The 15,773-nt window shown below is 68.0% G+C and overlaps 1 protein-coding gene across 2 annotated transcripts; it reads left to right on the forward strand.

Annotated features, from left to right (window-relative positions):
- The first annotated feature begins 2,706 nt into the window (after positions 1-2,706).
- On the forward strand, positions 2,707-15,115 carry KCNN1 (potassium calcium-activated channel subfamily N member 1). Of its 2 annotated transcripts, XM_055707992.1 has the most exons (10): positions 2,707-3,135; positions 8,643-8,758; positions 9,992-10,426; positions 10,503-10,598; positions 10,693-11,111; positions 13,314-13,455; positions 13,542-13,652; positions 13,750-13,877; positions 14,590-14,659; positions 14,752-15,115. In XM_055707992.1, exons 3-10 carry the CDS (start codon positions 10,049-10,051, stop codon positions 15,022-15,024), a joined length of 1,617 nt encoding a protein of 538 aa, XP_055563967.1. In that variant the 5' UTR covers positions 2,707-3,135; positions 8,643-8,758; positions 9,992-10,048; the 3' UTR covers positions 15,025-15,115. The 2 variants fall into 2 exon arrangements, with proteins under 2 accessions (XP_055563967.1, XP_055563966.1); XM_055707991.1 differs by lacking the exons at positions 2,707-3,135; positions 8,643-8,758 and adding an exon at positions 9,313-9,489.
- The last annotated feature ends 658 nt before the right edge of the window (positions 15,116-15,773 follow it).

The following is a 15,773-nucleotide window of genomic DNA, read 5'->3' on the forward strand; positions in this document are numbered from 1 at the left end:
GTTTGTTTCGTGGTTCCTGCCTGGATTGGGGATTCCTCGGCTGGGGGGGGGGGAGGGCTCTTTGTGCCTCCCTCCCCAGCCGGTTGTGGGGTGCGTGGCTGAGGCGCAGCGATGGAGGAGGCTGCAGGCAGCTGCCCTGCCCTTGCCGGCAGCTGACGCGCTGCCGAAGCCCCCCGCGCTGCCTGCGCCCTGCCTGCCGGTCCTCCGTGCTGAAATAACGAGCCCACGTGAGTGTTGAGCCCCCCCCTCCCTGGTCCCCATGTCCCCCAGGCTGCAGGGTGCCCCCCCCCCGCCCATCGCTGGGGGGGGAACCTCACCCGCTCCCCCCCTCCATGGTGCAGAGGCCTTGGGCTCTTGGCTTTGTGCAGCGGAGCCCACCCTCCTCCTCCTCCTCCTCCTCCTCCTCGGCACTGCGGCAGTGCTGTCCCCCGGGGGGGCCGGGGGGGGGGGGGGAATGTTCTGATAGTGACTGCAGGGGGGGCTGCGGCAGGCAGGGCCCCCCCTCCCCGGGGGTCCTGGAGGCTCTGCTCAGTGCATGGGGGGTGGAAGGGGGCTAATGGGGGGCTTTGCCCCCCCAGTCCAGGGGAAGGATCCCCCATTGCGAGGGAGGGGTTGTTGGGAAACCTCCCCAGTGCAGGGAGGGGGTTCCCCCGTTACAAAGGGGGGAATCCCTCAGCGGGGGCATGGGACCCCCCCCAGTACAAGTGTGGGGTTAACGCCCCCCCCCCCCCCCATTGGAAAGGCGGGATGTGGGGGGAATCCCGGGGGGCAGGAAGGGGTTAACGAGGGAACACCGCCCCGCGCCGCAGGCCGGGGGGTCCCGGTGTGCCCGCCCCCCCCAGCGAAGCGGCTACTGGGGGTGCCCGTGCCCGCCGCGGGGGGGTTCCCCGCTGCCGGAGAGGGGAGGGATTCCCCGCCCCGCCCCTCCGGGGATTCCCCCCCCCCCCGGGGCGGGGGGGGGCCGCGCTGGCTCCGTGCGCAGCCCGCGGGGGGGGGGGGGGGGGGGGGGACACGCTGCCATGGCAACGGGCTGCTCCACTTGCGGGGGCGGGGGAACCCGCGGGGGGGGGCGGGCACACGGCCCCGGGATCCTCCCGGCGCCCGCGCAGCCGCGCAGGGCTTACACCGGGCATCCCCCCCGCGCCCCCCCTGCACCGGGCATCCCCCCCCTCCTCCCGCCACAGCGGGCATCCCCCCGGCCCCGGGCACAGTGCACACCCTCTGCAGAATGCACGCTCTGCACCATAACCCCCCCCGCGCAATGTGCACACCCCCTGCACCAGACAGCCCCCCGGGCCCCCCCCGCCCTTGAACCACGCACCGCCCCTGCACCATGCAACGCTCCGGGCACCGCTGTGCCTGCCCCCCCTCCGCACGCCAAACACCCCCCCCCCGCATCATGCACCCCCTGCACACTGCAGCAGCGTGCACGTAGCGCACCCCAGCACGGAGCTGTGCGTGCAAGCCCTGCGCCGCTCTGTGCACGCTGCCCCCCCGCCCCCCCCCACAAAGCCGTGCACACAGCCTCTTGCACACGCACTCACCGCCGTGCATTCACCCCCTGCACGCCGCACACAACACAAAGCACACCCTGCGCGTGCACACGCCTGCACGCTGCAACCCCTCTAGTCGTGCATTGTGTGTACACCTCCCTGCACGCCCCCTGTGCTCACCGGGCCGTGCACCCCCCCTTGCACACACACCGTGCACCCCATCATGTGCAGAGCTCCCCTTGCACACCCTACCATGCACAGATGCCTTTGCACACACCCCCTATACACTCCCTGTGCACAGCCCCCCTTGCACACCCCACCACGCACAGCCCCAGTGCACAGCCCCCCTTGCACACACCCCTTGCAAACCCCACCATGCACATGCCCTGTGCGCAGCCCCCCTTGCACACACACCCTGTACAGTCCCTGTGCACAGCCCCCCTTGCACACCCCACCACGCACAGCCCCAGTGCACAGCCCCCCTTGCACACCTCCTTGCAAACCCCACCATGCACATGCCCTGTGTGCAGCCCCTCTTGCACACACACCCTGTACACCCTTGCCATGCACACCCCCTGTGCACACACCCCCTTGCACACACACCTGGCCCCTGCACCCTCCCAACTGACACATGCAGCCCCCGTGCAAAGGCCCCCTGTGCACACATGCACCCCCTCCCTGGTGCAGGGTGCTTGCACGCGCGTGTGCCCCACTGCCACCCACAGCTCTCTGCCTTGTCAAAGGGAGCAGGAGGCAGCTGCAGGCAGGTGGGCAGCGCCACCACCTCCCACAACACCCCCATCCCCCCACAACACCCCCACCCTGCCCGCACCCCACTGCAGCCTGCAGAGCTTGGGTGGGATGTGCACCAAATCCAGGGGCCTGCTCAGGGGTGTCCCCCACACACACCCCTGCACCTGGGGGAATCCCTGCTTCCCCACCAGTGGCAATTAGACTCCTGGGTGCCACGCAGCAGCTGGGTACAATGCCCAGGTGGGTGCCCGTGGTCCCTGTGCCACCTGGTCCCTGTGCCACCCTGGGTGCTGCATCCTGCACATGCACCCGTGCCAGGCCAGCCAGAGGGCTGCTTCTGGTGCCACCGGGGGGGCTACCGAGGGCACCGCTGCAGGGTCTGAGCCACCACGGCTCCAGCTTCCCAGTGTCACGGGTGGGATGGTGCTGGGCACCAGGAAGGGAGAAGCACGGCGGTGGCGTGGGTGCTCGGGGAGGCGCGGAGCGGGCGATCGCCCACATCCCCGCAGATGTGGCAATTAAAATGGGGGAGCCGGCAATAGGCTAAATTTAGCTGCAGACAATAGCTGCGGTGGCCGGGGCGGCGGGGAGGAACCGGGAGCGGGTGTGCGCGGCTGCGCGTGTGAGCGGAATAGCAACGCCGCCGCATCGCCGCCCCGGCAGCCCTGCGCGCTGGGGAAACCGAGGCACGGAGCGGCGGCGTGGGGCCAGGTGGGACCGCGGGGCCAGAGTCGAGGCACCCGGCCACCCCCGGCCCCCAACTCACCCGGTTGTGCCGGTGAAGCCTCTGGTCAGCCCGGGCTCACCGCTGCGCCGGCACGTGCCGACGCCAGGCCATGGTCACCGGTGGCAGCGCTCGAGGGGAGTGGAGGCCGGGGTCTGTCTGCAGGTGGGTGCACCGGGGCAGGGGGGGGGGGGAATGGTGGGCTGGGGGCACCCCCGCAGCTCCTGAGGATGTGCTATGCTGGGGAACCCCCTCGCTCCTGGGAATCCCCGGCTCTTGGGAATCCCCCAGCTTGTGGGCACCTCCTGGCTCCCGGGGACCCCTGGTGTGGCAGGGATGGAGAGGGGCAGTGGGGGCATACCCGAAGGCTCTTTGGGAAGGGGATGCCATGGGGGGGCTGCCCCGAGGGCACCCTGAGGCTGGGGGGGTCTAGAGCAGGCTGCGCCCATTCAGCTGCCCCTGCTGCCCCCCCCCCCCCTGCACCCCGCAGGTCCCAGCACGGCGGGGAGCTGGGGGGGCTGGATCGGGGCAGCGGGGCGCGGGAAGCAGCCCACGGCAGTGACAATGAGGACGCGATGGGAGTGTCTCTGCCCAGCTAAAAATATCCTCCTCCCCCATACTCCGCCAGCTTCTCGGCCTCAAGGTCACTGGCCGCCGCGGCAGGGCCGGGGGGGATGTGGGGGCGTGGGGCGGGGAAGCCCCCGGCCCCCCCCCCGTGCCGTGGCTCCCACATGCACCCAGGCACGGCTGCCGTTGCTACTGCTGCTCCGCCACGCAGAGAGCTGCCAGCGGCTGCGGCTACTGCACCCCGGCCCATGCCCCCGCCGCCCCCTGGGCACCCCAGCTCGTCCCGACGCTCCCCATAGTGCGGGGCAGTGGCAAGTGAGCGGGCGTGGGGGTGGCACCGGTGGGGACGCTGGGGATGGCTTCCCCCTGCCGCGGCTGGGCGCCTGGGTGTGGGGAGCTGGGGGACACCGGGGATGCCCTGCCTGTGGTGGGTTGGCTGCTCTGGGCAAGCTCCAGCTGCCAGAGTCTGGGGGTCGCAGAGGTCTCTGGTGTGGCTGTGGCAGTGACGGTGTGAGGCTGGGGAGCAGGGCTGAGCGGGTCCCTCGGTGCTCCCCAGCAGCAGGGTCCAGCTGCCAGCACGGCCCCGGTGGGATGTGGCCCCAGGATGGCTCTGGAGGAACCAACCCTGCTCAGCACCCACTGAAACCAGGGAGTCTGTGCCACAAACAGCTTTGGTCGATCTGGCTGTGCCACCAGGAGCTGGCCATGCCGGGGTGGCGCGTCCAACGAGGCACTGAGGCTGGCGGGACCTCAGGCCGTGCGCGGTGTTTGCTGGTCAAAGCCTGGCTTGGCACTCGGGGCTGCTGGCAGGTTCTGGCAACACATGGTGCTCGTGGCCTCGATGTACCGGAGAGTGCCCGGTGTGCCACGGTGCAGCCATCGAGGCCGTGGGCGTGGGGCCCTCCCTGCCCCTCCCGACCTTCCCTGTGACCTTGGGGACCCCGTGCAGGGCTGGGGACTGCAGTGGCTGAGGGGACACCTCCGTGGTGGTGGGGACCACCACCCCGCCATGAGGGGACAAGGCTCTCCAAAGGTGCTTGAGGTTTAGGGGATCCCCCCCCCCCCCCAAGGAGCTTGTGGCAGTCCCAGGGGCCGCGGGGGCACCCATGTCCCCCCCAGCTGGCCCCGGGCAGGGGGTCTGTAGTGGCCCGGCAGGGGCAGCCAGGCGGAGCGGCTTTGTCCTTCGGCTGAGCTGAGCTGCGTGGGGGAGGCGGCAGGCAAACCCAGCGCAGCGGCTTTGTCTGGGGACGGCAGCGCAGTGGCGGCAGAGGGGGGTGTGGGGAGCCTGAACCCCCCACCCTAGACCCCACAGCACCCCCCATCCCAGCCCCAGGCACCTGCTTGGCTCCACACAGGTAGGACATCCCCGGCTGTGTCCCCTCCTGAGGTGGGAGGACTGGGGATAGGGTCCCCCTTGGGTTGGGGGTGCCTGGGGGGGTCCCGGCTGGTTCTGCCAGCCCCAGGGACACTGGTGCTGCCCCCGCTGTTCCTCCAGGGCCTGATCCAGCCCCGGCCCCAGAGCGTCTTGGTGGGGCTCAGGGGAGGGGTTTTCTTGGGGAGACCCCGGGATAAGCTGGGGATTCCCCTGCATCATGGCGGGGCCAGGGATGTTCGGGTGTCCCTGCGTGTCCCCACATGTCCCCTCACGTGTGCCAGCCTGCATGCCTCTCCCTGCGCTGTGGGACCCACTGACACCCCACAGCTCCATGGGTGGGAATGGGCCAGATCCTGCGTGGGGTGAATCACCCCACAAGTGCCAGGCTCTGCCCCTTTACACTGTCTCTGATGTGCCAGTGTGGACATGGGGTGACTGGGGGATGGGGGCCCGGCTGCTGGCGTCATCAGGGGTCCCACAGTGGCAGGGCTTGGCTGAGCCGACCTGGTGCTCTTTGGGAGCCCGGTGGCCTCATGCGGGTGCCTCCACCAGCCCCAGGGGGCTCAGATGGTCCTGTGCTCCCCCAAACCATACTCAAGCCCCTCTGCCCTGCCTGGGGGGACAGCGGTGGTGCCACACAGCCCCATCCAGCCCCGTGCCAGTGGGTGGGCAGCAGCATTTGCGGGGGCTGGGGGCTCCTGCCAGCACCAACAGATGCTCTCCAGCCTGGGACATATGGCCAGGGCTTGGCAGCAGCAGGAGTTGCGGCCACCCAAGGAACCAGGGCCACCACAGGGGATTTGAGGGGATGGGGGAGCTGCATGGGGTCTGACGCACTTTGTGCACCCGGCAAGCCCCGGGTCCCCATGCCGGCTGGCCAGAGGGCCCCTACAGCCCCGAGCTGGGGCATGGTGTGGGTCCTGCCACCCCGAGCACCCCTGCGCCATGGCTGGGGGGGGGGGTCCCTGGTTCCCCGGCCCCTTTCCCCCAGTACAGCAGCAGGACTGTGGCCACACCGCCTGGCTGGTGGCGTGGGGCCTGTGGGCACAGCCCCGCCAGCAGCCGCTGCTCCCCCAAATTCCTGCTCCACCCTCCCTGGGACCACGATTCCCAGGCAGGAATTAGCGAGCAGGTAATAAATAAATCACCAGTGGGGAGCCTTTCGGCTGCCCGCCTCTATTTTTAGCTGCACCCTCCTCTGCTGCAGTTGCTCCCAGGCAGCATCGCTACTCTGGGGCACAGGGGGAGCTGGGGGTCCCACTGCCACCCCCAAGGCACCAGGAGCTGCTGCAGCCCAGCCATGTGGGGGTTAAACCATGTCGTGCCCCCCCCATCTGTGTCCCTGCTCCACGCAGGGTGAGGAGGTGCTGGGTCCCCCTTAGGACCCCTTCACCCGCCATCCCCATCCCTCCCAACCGAGGGTCCTCTTTAAAGCCAGTGACATCTCATTCCTACCCAGGGCAGACAGGCCCCCCTGCCTCCCCAGGGACCCCCGCAGCCCACCGGGGAGATGAGACCTCGTGGGCGCCCGTGTCCCAGCCCTGAGCGTTGCTGCGGGGGCGGCAGGAGCACCCTGCAGCCGTGCTGAGACACCCGGGCTGCGGCGGTGGGCGTCCTGCTGCCGCATCGCCACCAACCTCCCGGTGCGGGAGCTGCCGGGAGTGGGGACGCTCGGGGCCGTTGCTCAAGGACATGCGGCGGCCGTGGCCATCAGCCCTGGCTGGGGCCACCTGCCACGTCCCCGTCCCCGCAGTGGGGCCGCGGAGAACCACGCCGGGTACCCCCGTGCTGCACATCCCGCCCAAGCATCCTGGGGAACGCAGCCACCGGCCACAGTGTCCCCATGGGGACAGGGGACAGGGACCCCTCGGGGCTTTGCAGTTTTAATCAACCCTCTGGGCATTGAATCCTGCGGGAAACATCCCTATCGATGTCCTGACAGAGGGAAGATTTAATAAGGCCCATTTATGTTGCCGTCAATAGAAGCTATTAGTGAAATGACCACGGAGTGATGGTTAATAAAATATTTACCGTCATCCATCTGGGAGGGTTCTGGGGGCAGCTTCACCAGCCCCATTCAAGGTACCAAAAAGTTTGCTGGGCTGTGGGGTGGATGCTCTGCCCTGGCATGGCTCCGGCATCTCCGGCACCTCCGCGGCAAAGGGGCCTGGGGCCGGCAGCCCTGAGAAACCGCTTCCCCTCCATCCTGCCCGCTGCGTATTTTTTCTCCCCAACTGAGTATTAAAAAGAAATCGGAGCCCATTTTCCTGCAATAAATTTGGCAGAATGGAGAGAAAATGATCTGGCTCTGGAGGAGAGCCAGCCGCCCCGGATACACACCGGGGAGCAGCTGGGCGCTGGAGCTCGGCCACACAGCCTTTGCTCCCGAAGGTAGCAGGGAAGCATCTTCCCTGGCTCTGGTGCATCCCTCGGGGATGGGGAAAGAGTCCCAAACCCTGCTGCCCCCCACTCATGGGGAGGTGCTGGTGGCGATAGCACCTTCCCCAGTGTCCCCGCACTGGGAGGGATGTGGGAAAGGTGGTGATGTTTGCAACGGGGATGCCAGTGCCAGTTGCTCAGCGTGTTTGCTGGGATGGGCTGCAGCAGTATTTGGTGCTTGGAGGCCTGAAATGCGGGGAGCAGGGCCTGGCGGGGGGGGAGCTACGGGGACCCCCAGCTCCCCGATGCAAGGAGCCCTGCAGCAACATGCCCCATCCTGGCCCTCTGACCGGGACAGCGCTGCCGGTGCCATTGGCATCGTGGGCTCCGTGCAGGGATTTTGAGGCCTGTTGTGCAATGGGGCCATTGGTGCTGGGGGTCTGCACTGGCTGCAGCGGGGCTGTTCGTGCAGTGCAGCCCCTTGTGCAACGGGGCTGTTTGTGCAATGGGGCCATTTGTGCAATGGAGCTGTTGGTGCCAGGGGTCCACGCTGGCTGCAGCGGAGCTGTTCACGCAGTGCAACCCCACATACAACAGGACTGTTTATGCAATGGGGCTGTTGGTGCTGGGGGTCTGTGCCGGTGCAACAGGACCGGCTGGGCAATGCAGTCCCTCATGCAATGGGGCTGTTGGTACCAGGGGCCCATGCTTGCTGCAATGGGGCTGTTTGTGCAGTGCAGCCTCTCATGCAACGGGGCTGTTGGTGCAATGGGGCCATTGGTGCTGGGGGTCTGTGTTGGCTGCAATGGGGCTGTTTCTGCAGTGGGATCTGTGCTTTCTGCTGTGAGACCCCCTGTGTGATGTGGCTGCTTGTGCTGGTGGGGGGAGCTGTGCTGGCTCTGCGGGGCCACCTGTGCAGTGGGGCCAAGGGAACTGCCTGGGCTGGTGCCTCCCCCATTGCAGCTCAGCCCTGGCCACGCAGCAGGAGGGTGCAGGGCCGGGGGCTCAGCCCACGGACCCCTGGTGCCACTCCAGCCCTGCAGTCCCTGTACCCCACAGCCTGGTGACAAACCCACAGCTGGAAAATGCGGCTCTGCTTGCCGAATCCCCGCTCGCCCACCCTGGCTGCTGGGGGGGGGGGGCTTGGGCTCAGTGTGGCACAGCAGCCCCCCTGCCCACAGCCCTGCTACTGCAGGTGGGGGGTGCACGGGGTGACACGGGACAGGGTGACCCCCTGAGTGGTGGGGCCAGGGCAGGACCCTCGGCTGGGTGCAGTTGCTCTGGGGGTCACTAGTACTGTGGCCAGGGGGGTTTGGGGACGCTGCTAATGCCACATCTCCTCTATGGCCAGGCGTGGAGGGAAGCCCATGGCACCCGGCCCCCCAGACCCCCGCCACGCAAAGCCCCGGCCCCACAGCCCCTAATGCCCCGAGGCCCCCCTCGGCCGGCCCTGGGGAGCCCGAGCAGGTAGGGGGGTACATGGGGCTGGGGTGGGCAGGGCTGCTGGTGTCAGGGGAATCATGGGGGTGCTGGGGGGGGAGTGACAGAGGGGATGTGCTGAGGATGCTGGAGGCAGCGTACTTGGGGTGCGTGGGGAGGATGGAGAGGGTGCACTGGGGGTGTGGGGGATGCAGGGGGGCTGATGGGGTTTGGGGGCAGAGGAGCTGTTCAGTGAGGCTGGAAGCTGGGGGGGGGTGGTGGGTGCATGGGGGGTGCTGGGCGTGTTACTGCGGGGGTGGAAGTGTGTGTGCTGGGCTGTGATGGGGGATGGGGGGGGATGGGGTGCATGGGGGTACAAAAGGGTGCATGGGGGTGTAGGGGGTACAGGGGGGGTGCACGGCCGGCGGTGCGAGGGGGGTGCCGGGGGTGAGGGAGCGGTGGGGCCGGGGCGGGGCCGGGGGGGTGCGGGGACAGGAGGGGCTCTAGGGGCTCAGGGATGTCAGGGAGCGCATGGGGGGGGGGGGGGGGTGGCTGTGGGCCCGGGGGCGGGGTCAGCGCGGGGGGCGTGGCGTGGGCGTGGCGTGACGCTCGTCACGGGGGGGCGGGGACGGTGCCCGCCAATGAGGCATCTCGGTCCGCCCCCGCCCCGCCCCCGGGCGCTCCGGTCCCGCCGCCGCGCGCCCCCGGGACCGAGCCGGGCTGCGGCGGCGGCAGCGGCGGCGGCGGCGCGGCCCCGGCCCGTCCCGGCCCGGCGGCAGGTAGCGGGCAGGGGCCGGGGGCGGGGTCGAGCCGAGCCGAGCCCACCGGGCACGCCGGTACCGGGAGCCCCGGGCACAGCGGGGAGGTCGCAGGGCGGCGGGGACGCGCAGCTGCGGCTCGTTACCGGAGCCGTTCCGGGGGCCGCGGGCAGGGGTTGGCACCGGGAACCGGGAGCACCGTGGGGACGGACCCCTCCTGCCCTCGCTGTGCCCCCCACCCTGCCCCGGCGGGGCTGCTATGGGGGGGGCGACCGCGCTGCGGTGGCACCGACCCCCGGCAGGGTACACGGCTTCCCCCGTGGGCAGGAAACGTCCCCCGTGGGCAGGGTGCAGCCCCCCCCCTCCGTGGGCAGGGTGCAGCCCCCCTGCCACCGTCGAGGCCGGCACATGGGCACCACGTGCCCCAGGAAGTGTCGCCTGGTGCCGGGTGGGATGAGGATGCTGATCCCGGGGACCCCCCCCCCCAGGACCCCCCCATCCGACGCCGTCCCCTCTCCCGCAGGTCGCCCCCGCGCCGCTGAGCCATGCGGGATCGCCCGGCCCCCTCCCCGCCAGAGCCATGAGCGGCTGCCGGTACAATGGGGGGGTGGCACGGCCCCGGGGCCCCCTGAGCGCCTCTGCCCGCACCCTGCACCCGCTGGAGGGGGAGACCCAGCCACTGCGGCCCCGCCATTCCCCTGGCCTCGAGGTGGTGGTCTCACGGCCAGAGCAGGCCGGGGGTTCGGATCCTGGCACCGCGGCGGCCCCGGCGCAGGATGCGGCTGAGGAGCGGGGCCGAGGACCCCGGCGGAACCAGAACATTGGGTACAAGCTGGGGCACCGGCGAGCCCTTTTTGAGAAGCGGAAGCGCCTCAGCGATTACGCCCTCATCTTTGGGATGTTCGGCATCGTGGTGATGGTCACAGAGACGGAGCTGTCCTGGGGGGTCTACACCAAGGTAGAGGGTGTGGTGGGTGGGCGGCTGGGGGTAGTGGGGGGCCTGCCCGGGCTGACACTGCCTGCCCCTCTCACAGGAGTCATCGTATTCGTTTGCACTGAAATGCCTTATCAGCCTCTCGACCATCATCCTCCTGGGGCTCATTGTCATGTACCACGCCAGAGAGATCCAGGTGAGGGGCACCCACTAGTGGGGGCTCACCAGGGCCACGCCACCCTGGGGATCCCACCGCCCACCCCCCCCCTCCTCTTCCTCCCCCCTGGCAGCTCTTCATGGTGGATAACGGCGCTGACGACTGGCGCATCGCCATGACCTACGAGCGCATCTTCTTCATCGCCCTGGAGTTGATCGTCTGCGCCATCCACCCCATCCCTGGCCAGTACCTCTTCACCTGGACGGCACGGTTGGCCTTCACCTATGCCGCCTCGGTGGCCGATGCTGATGTGGACATCATCCTCTCCATCCCCATGTTCCTGCGGCTGTACCTGATCGGGCGCGTCATGCTGCTGCACAGCAAGCTCTTCACCGACGCCTCCTCCCGCAGCATCGGTGCCCTCAACAAGATCAACTTCAACACCCGCTTTGTCATGAAGACCCTCATGACCATCTGCCCTGGCACTGTCCTCCTGGTGTTCAGCATCTCCTCCTGGATCATCGCTGCCTGGACGGTCCGCGTCTGCGAGAGGTACGGGGGGCGCTCCCTGATGGGGCTCTCGGGCTGGGGTGCAGCTGAGGACGCACGGTGCAGCCCCCGAGGCGGCTTTGGGGAGAGAAGAGGCTTCTTGGAGAAGAGGCCCCTGCTCTCCAGGCAGAGCCTCCCTGGCAGGACCCTTATGCCCCGGCTGGTGGCCGCAATGGTTTTGCCAAACCAAACCCGCTTGCCAAGGCAAGGCTGGGACGGGCGGACCCCCAGGCTGTCTCTAGAGCTCTCCCAAGCCCCTCTGTGCCCTGCCTGGGATGCAGCAGGACCCCCCCTCTCTGCCGGCTGCTCCGGCTAGGAGGAGCTGGGGGTCTTGCAGAGGGGACCAAGCCCTCGAGCAGGATGTGGCCCATGCTCCTTGGCTGCACCCACCAGGATGCCGGGGCTGGGATGCCCGCGCCGGTGCCCTGCCCCTTCTCGGCCGCTCCTGTGGGACTCGCATTAACGGCTCTTGTTTTCCCTCCCTGACCGCTCTGCTGCTTGCAGGGACAAACTGTGAGTCACCCCAGGGACCGACAGCGCGTCCTGCACGGGACGTCCCCCGCCCCCAGGCTTGTGCTACCCAGAATTTAGGATTAGCTGCAGCCAGCGGGTGGGGGGGTGTCAAGGCTGGGGGTCCGGGGGGGTGCAAAAAGGCCGTGGACACGGAAAGGGGCCTGAGCCCTTTTCCACTTGGAACCTCAGCAGCTGCTTTCTGTTCCCCCTGTGCCACCCAGCCAGGGTGGCTGTGGTGCCCAGCACAGCTGCAGACACGAGCCGGGGGTCCCATCGCAGCATGCGGGGGTGGGGCAGAGCACAGGTCCTTCTGCCAGGGCTCTTGGGGGGCTTTTGGAGGGGTGGGCTTGCTGCAGGAATCGCTGCAGGTCCTGGGGTGGCCCCGGGGGGGAGGGGGAAACCCTGGCAAGGAGCAGAGCTGAGCCAGAGCAGCCAGGAAGGAGCTGCTGGATCCTTGTTCCTAACCGGAGGCTTCGGCTGAGTCTCCAAAGGGCTTTTGCTCGGCTCTGGCTGTTGCTGGCGCTCGGTGTTTCCCCTCCTTGACGTGCACAGTCTGGGTGTGTTGGAGTCCCAGGTGCTCCCCAGCAGGACGGAGGGAAGCGGGGAGCACTGCAGCCCCCCCTGTCCGGGGGAGCATCGCCAGGGGGTGACGTCCTCAGGCTGCCAGCCCTTTGGGGACGAGCTCAGCCCTCACTGCCAGCCCCCCGTGGGGTGCCGGTGCCCCCCAGCATTGCCCTGCTGCATCCCTCAGTGCCGACTGAGGTTCCAAGCCCAAGCCGATGGCTGTGCCTGTGCCCGGGGGGCCGGGGGGGCCGGGGGCAGGGACGCAGCAATCCTAAATTCCTCACCGCACGCTTGAGTTCACCCCAGCTTGCTCCTTCCTTCCCTCTTCTCCCTCCCAGCACCTGGTTTGCCCAGCTCCCTGCTGCTCCCTGCATGCCCCCGACCCGCTGCCCGGCTTGGCCACTGCACCCAGCGCTGGGCTCCACTGCTCATCCCCAGGCTCGTCCCCGCAAGCAGCGGGGGCCATGTCTGGGGGTCCCTTGGGGAGGGGGTGAGGGGCACAGCCATCTGCATTCGTGGCATCGGCACTGGCCATGAAATCTCAAAGCGCAGTGTCCCCTGCTTCCCCCCGCCCCCAGTGACACCCGTAGTGGCCTCGGGGCCCTTTGTAGCCTTGCTTGGGGGGCAGCTTGCCAAGGTGGCCCCTCCAGGGGCTTGCGGGGTGTTTGCTCTGGCTGGGTCTGTGCAGCCATCCCCTGCTCTGCAGAGGGGGGGTATCCCTTCTCCTGGGGGGGGGTCACGCAGTGACACCCACGTCCTGTGCTTAGAGAGGTCTGGGGGAGCTTCAGGAGGATGGGGGCTGCTGCTCTGCGCCTCGGTATCCTCATCCAGCCCCCCCGAGCCAGCACTGCTCCTGGGGGCTGCAGCCACCCCCGGAGCTTTCCTCCTTCCTGGCACCTGTGTCTGGAGTGCCCATACCTGGTGTCCCCAAAGTGTCCCCAGGGTGTCCCCAGCTGCTTTGGGGCCCCATGTGCCAGTGATGTGGTTGGGAGCTTGGGGACCCTCCTGGCTGCAGCCACCGGATGGGAAAGTAGCTAAAAACCACGTGGCAAAGCTGGTGGTGCCACGAGGGGCACGTGGTGGGACCGGGACTGTGCGGTGACATCAGCTCCGCTCGGCCCTGGGCAGGTACCATGACAAGCAGGAGGTGACCAGCAACTTCTTGGGAGCGATGTGGCTGATCTCCATCACCTTCCTCTCCATCGGCTACGGGGACATGGTGCCGCACACCTACTGCGGGAAGGGCGTGTGTCTGCTCACTGGCATCATGGTGAGCGCCGGCAAGGGGGACAGGCCGGGGGGGACATGACTCCTGTGCCCCCCCACTGCCCTCACCCCGGGGCTTTCTGCCCGCAGGGTGCTGGCTGCACTGCTCTGGTTGTCGCTGTCGTTGCCAGAAAGCTAGAGCTCACCAAAGCAGAGAAACACGTGCACAACTTCATGATGGATACGCAGCTAACAAAGCGGGTAAGACCCCCCTGGTGATGTCCCCCCAGCCCCATCAGGCACAGCATTGCCGGGCGCTGGACCAGCCATCTTCATCCGTGACCCTGGTTGCTTCCAGGTGAAAAATGCTGCTGCCAACGTACTCAGGGAAACGTGGCTCATCTACAAACACACCAAGCTGGTGAAGAAGATCGACCATGCCAAAGTTCGGAAACACCAGCGTAAGTTCCTCCAAGCCATCCATCAGTAAGTGCCAAACCTTTACCTGCTTCCTACAAGGAGGTTTTTCCCATCGTGGCTCCGGAACGAGAGCTGGGGGCTCCCTCCCTTTCTGCGCCCGTGCTGCTTGGACCCCTGGGTTGGGAGCCAGGTGGTCCCTGTCCCCTGTCCCTGTCCCCACTGCGGGGCTGCTCTCCTGGTGGGTGGGGACCTCGACGATGCTGGGGTGTCCCCAGGGGTGCTGGATTGAGGAGGCTTGATGTGACCATGTGTGCCATCCGGCTTCACCCGCACTGGGGAGCAGGGCTGGGGGCTGCGAGCCCCTTGGCACCTCGTGCTTTGGGGGGACAACCAAGGGGCACCCAGCTTGGGGGAGGAAACTGGGGGGGGGGGGGTGGGATGGCCGTGCTGCGGCTGCTGTCATCTCCCTGCGCTCTTCGTGGTGGTATTAAACCTGCTGTTGTGTTTTGTCTCTGTTCTGCCCTGTCCCTGCAGAGCTCAGAAGTAAGTTGCCCCACGGGGCTGCTCCTCTCCTCCACCTGCTCCCGTTTGCATGGGCTTGTTGCTGCAAAACTGTGGGGGGAGGAAACACGGGGGCGCAGCCCCCCTGGGGCTGTCCGGGGCAAGGATGGAGGGGCAGAGGCTGTGCTTGTGGGGTAGGGGGCCTGCATGCTGGGGTGCTGGGGGTGCTGCCTGGGGGTATGGCTGACCCTGACCCTGCTCCCCCGTGTCTCTGCAGGTTGAGGAGCGTGAAGATGGAGCAGCGGAAGCTGAATGACCAGGCCAACACACTGGTGGACCTGGCAAAGGTGAGCGATGCTGGGATGGGATCCAGGGGACCCCACTGCAGGGGGGCTCCTGGTGCTGAGCCCCCTGCCCCGCTGTGTCCCCTACCTGTCAGACCCAGAACATCATGTACGACATGGTCTCGGAGCTGCAGGAACGTAATGAGGATCTGGAGAAGCGTCTGGGTGCCCTGGAGAGCAAGATGGAGGCGCTGGGGCTGAGCCTGCTGGCGCTGCCGGGGCTGGTCAGCCAAGCCCTGGGGCAGCAGCAGCGTGAGCTCCTGGGGAGCTGGACCCCCCGCCTCTGCTCCGCCACGGCCCCTTGCACCCCCACCCGACCCCCCAGGTCCCCTTCCACCGCCCCCCCCACCTCCTCGGACAGCGGGTGATGGGGGTGGGGGGGGGCCGGGACCCCTCTTATGTCTGGCCATCGTGTGGCTGATTTCAGTAGCTTTGTTCTGTAAAGCCCTGTATAAATTTCCTGCGTTCACTGTGCTGGCGTGAGGCTGGAGCCCTCCCCGAGCCGCCCCGTGCCCCCCCTGGCCGGGCGGGGGGTGAGCCCTGGCCTCCAGGAGGGCTTTTTAGAGGGGGGGATGCAGCAGCCACTGCACCAAGGGGGATAGAGCAGCCCTGAGGGGGATGGAGCTGAGGGGGGGGAGAAGGGGTAGGGGAGGAGAAGCCAAGAGCCCTGAGCATTGGGAGGGGGGTTTTTGGGGGCTTCCCCCCCGGGTATGTGGGGGTGGAGGTTAGGGACAGGGTGGGGGGACACCTGGGGTCTTGCCTGGAAGGCGCGGAGGAGGGGGCAGACCCCCGTGGTTGAGAGCAGGGCTGAGCCCCGGGGGTTGAGGATTTTGGGGGGTCAGGGGGCTCTGTTCCTGGCTCTGCCACGAAGTGACCTTGGCCAAGTCATGTCACCTCTCTGTGCCTCAGTTTCCCCCATCTGTAAAATGGGGGAGGGGGGGGGGAGCGGGGGGGGGGGGACACACAATGATACCGACCATTGTAAAGTGCTGTGAGATTCCTGGATGCAATATTCAGCCCAGCCCCCTGCCAGCGGGGTGGGCAAAGACCCTCTGCTGGGACCCCCAGACCCCCCCGGGGGCCAGTCGTGCTCCCCAGCCAGGACCCTCGGTGGGGG

Source organism: Falco cherrug, chromosome 4 (assembly GCF_023634085.1).
Source record: "Falco cherrug isolate bFalChe1 chromosome 4, bFalChe1.pri, whole genome shotgun sequence".
Lineage (NCBI taxonomy): Eukaryota > Metazoa > Chordata > Aves > Falconiformes > Falconidae > Falco > Falco cherrug.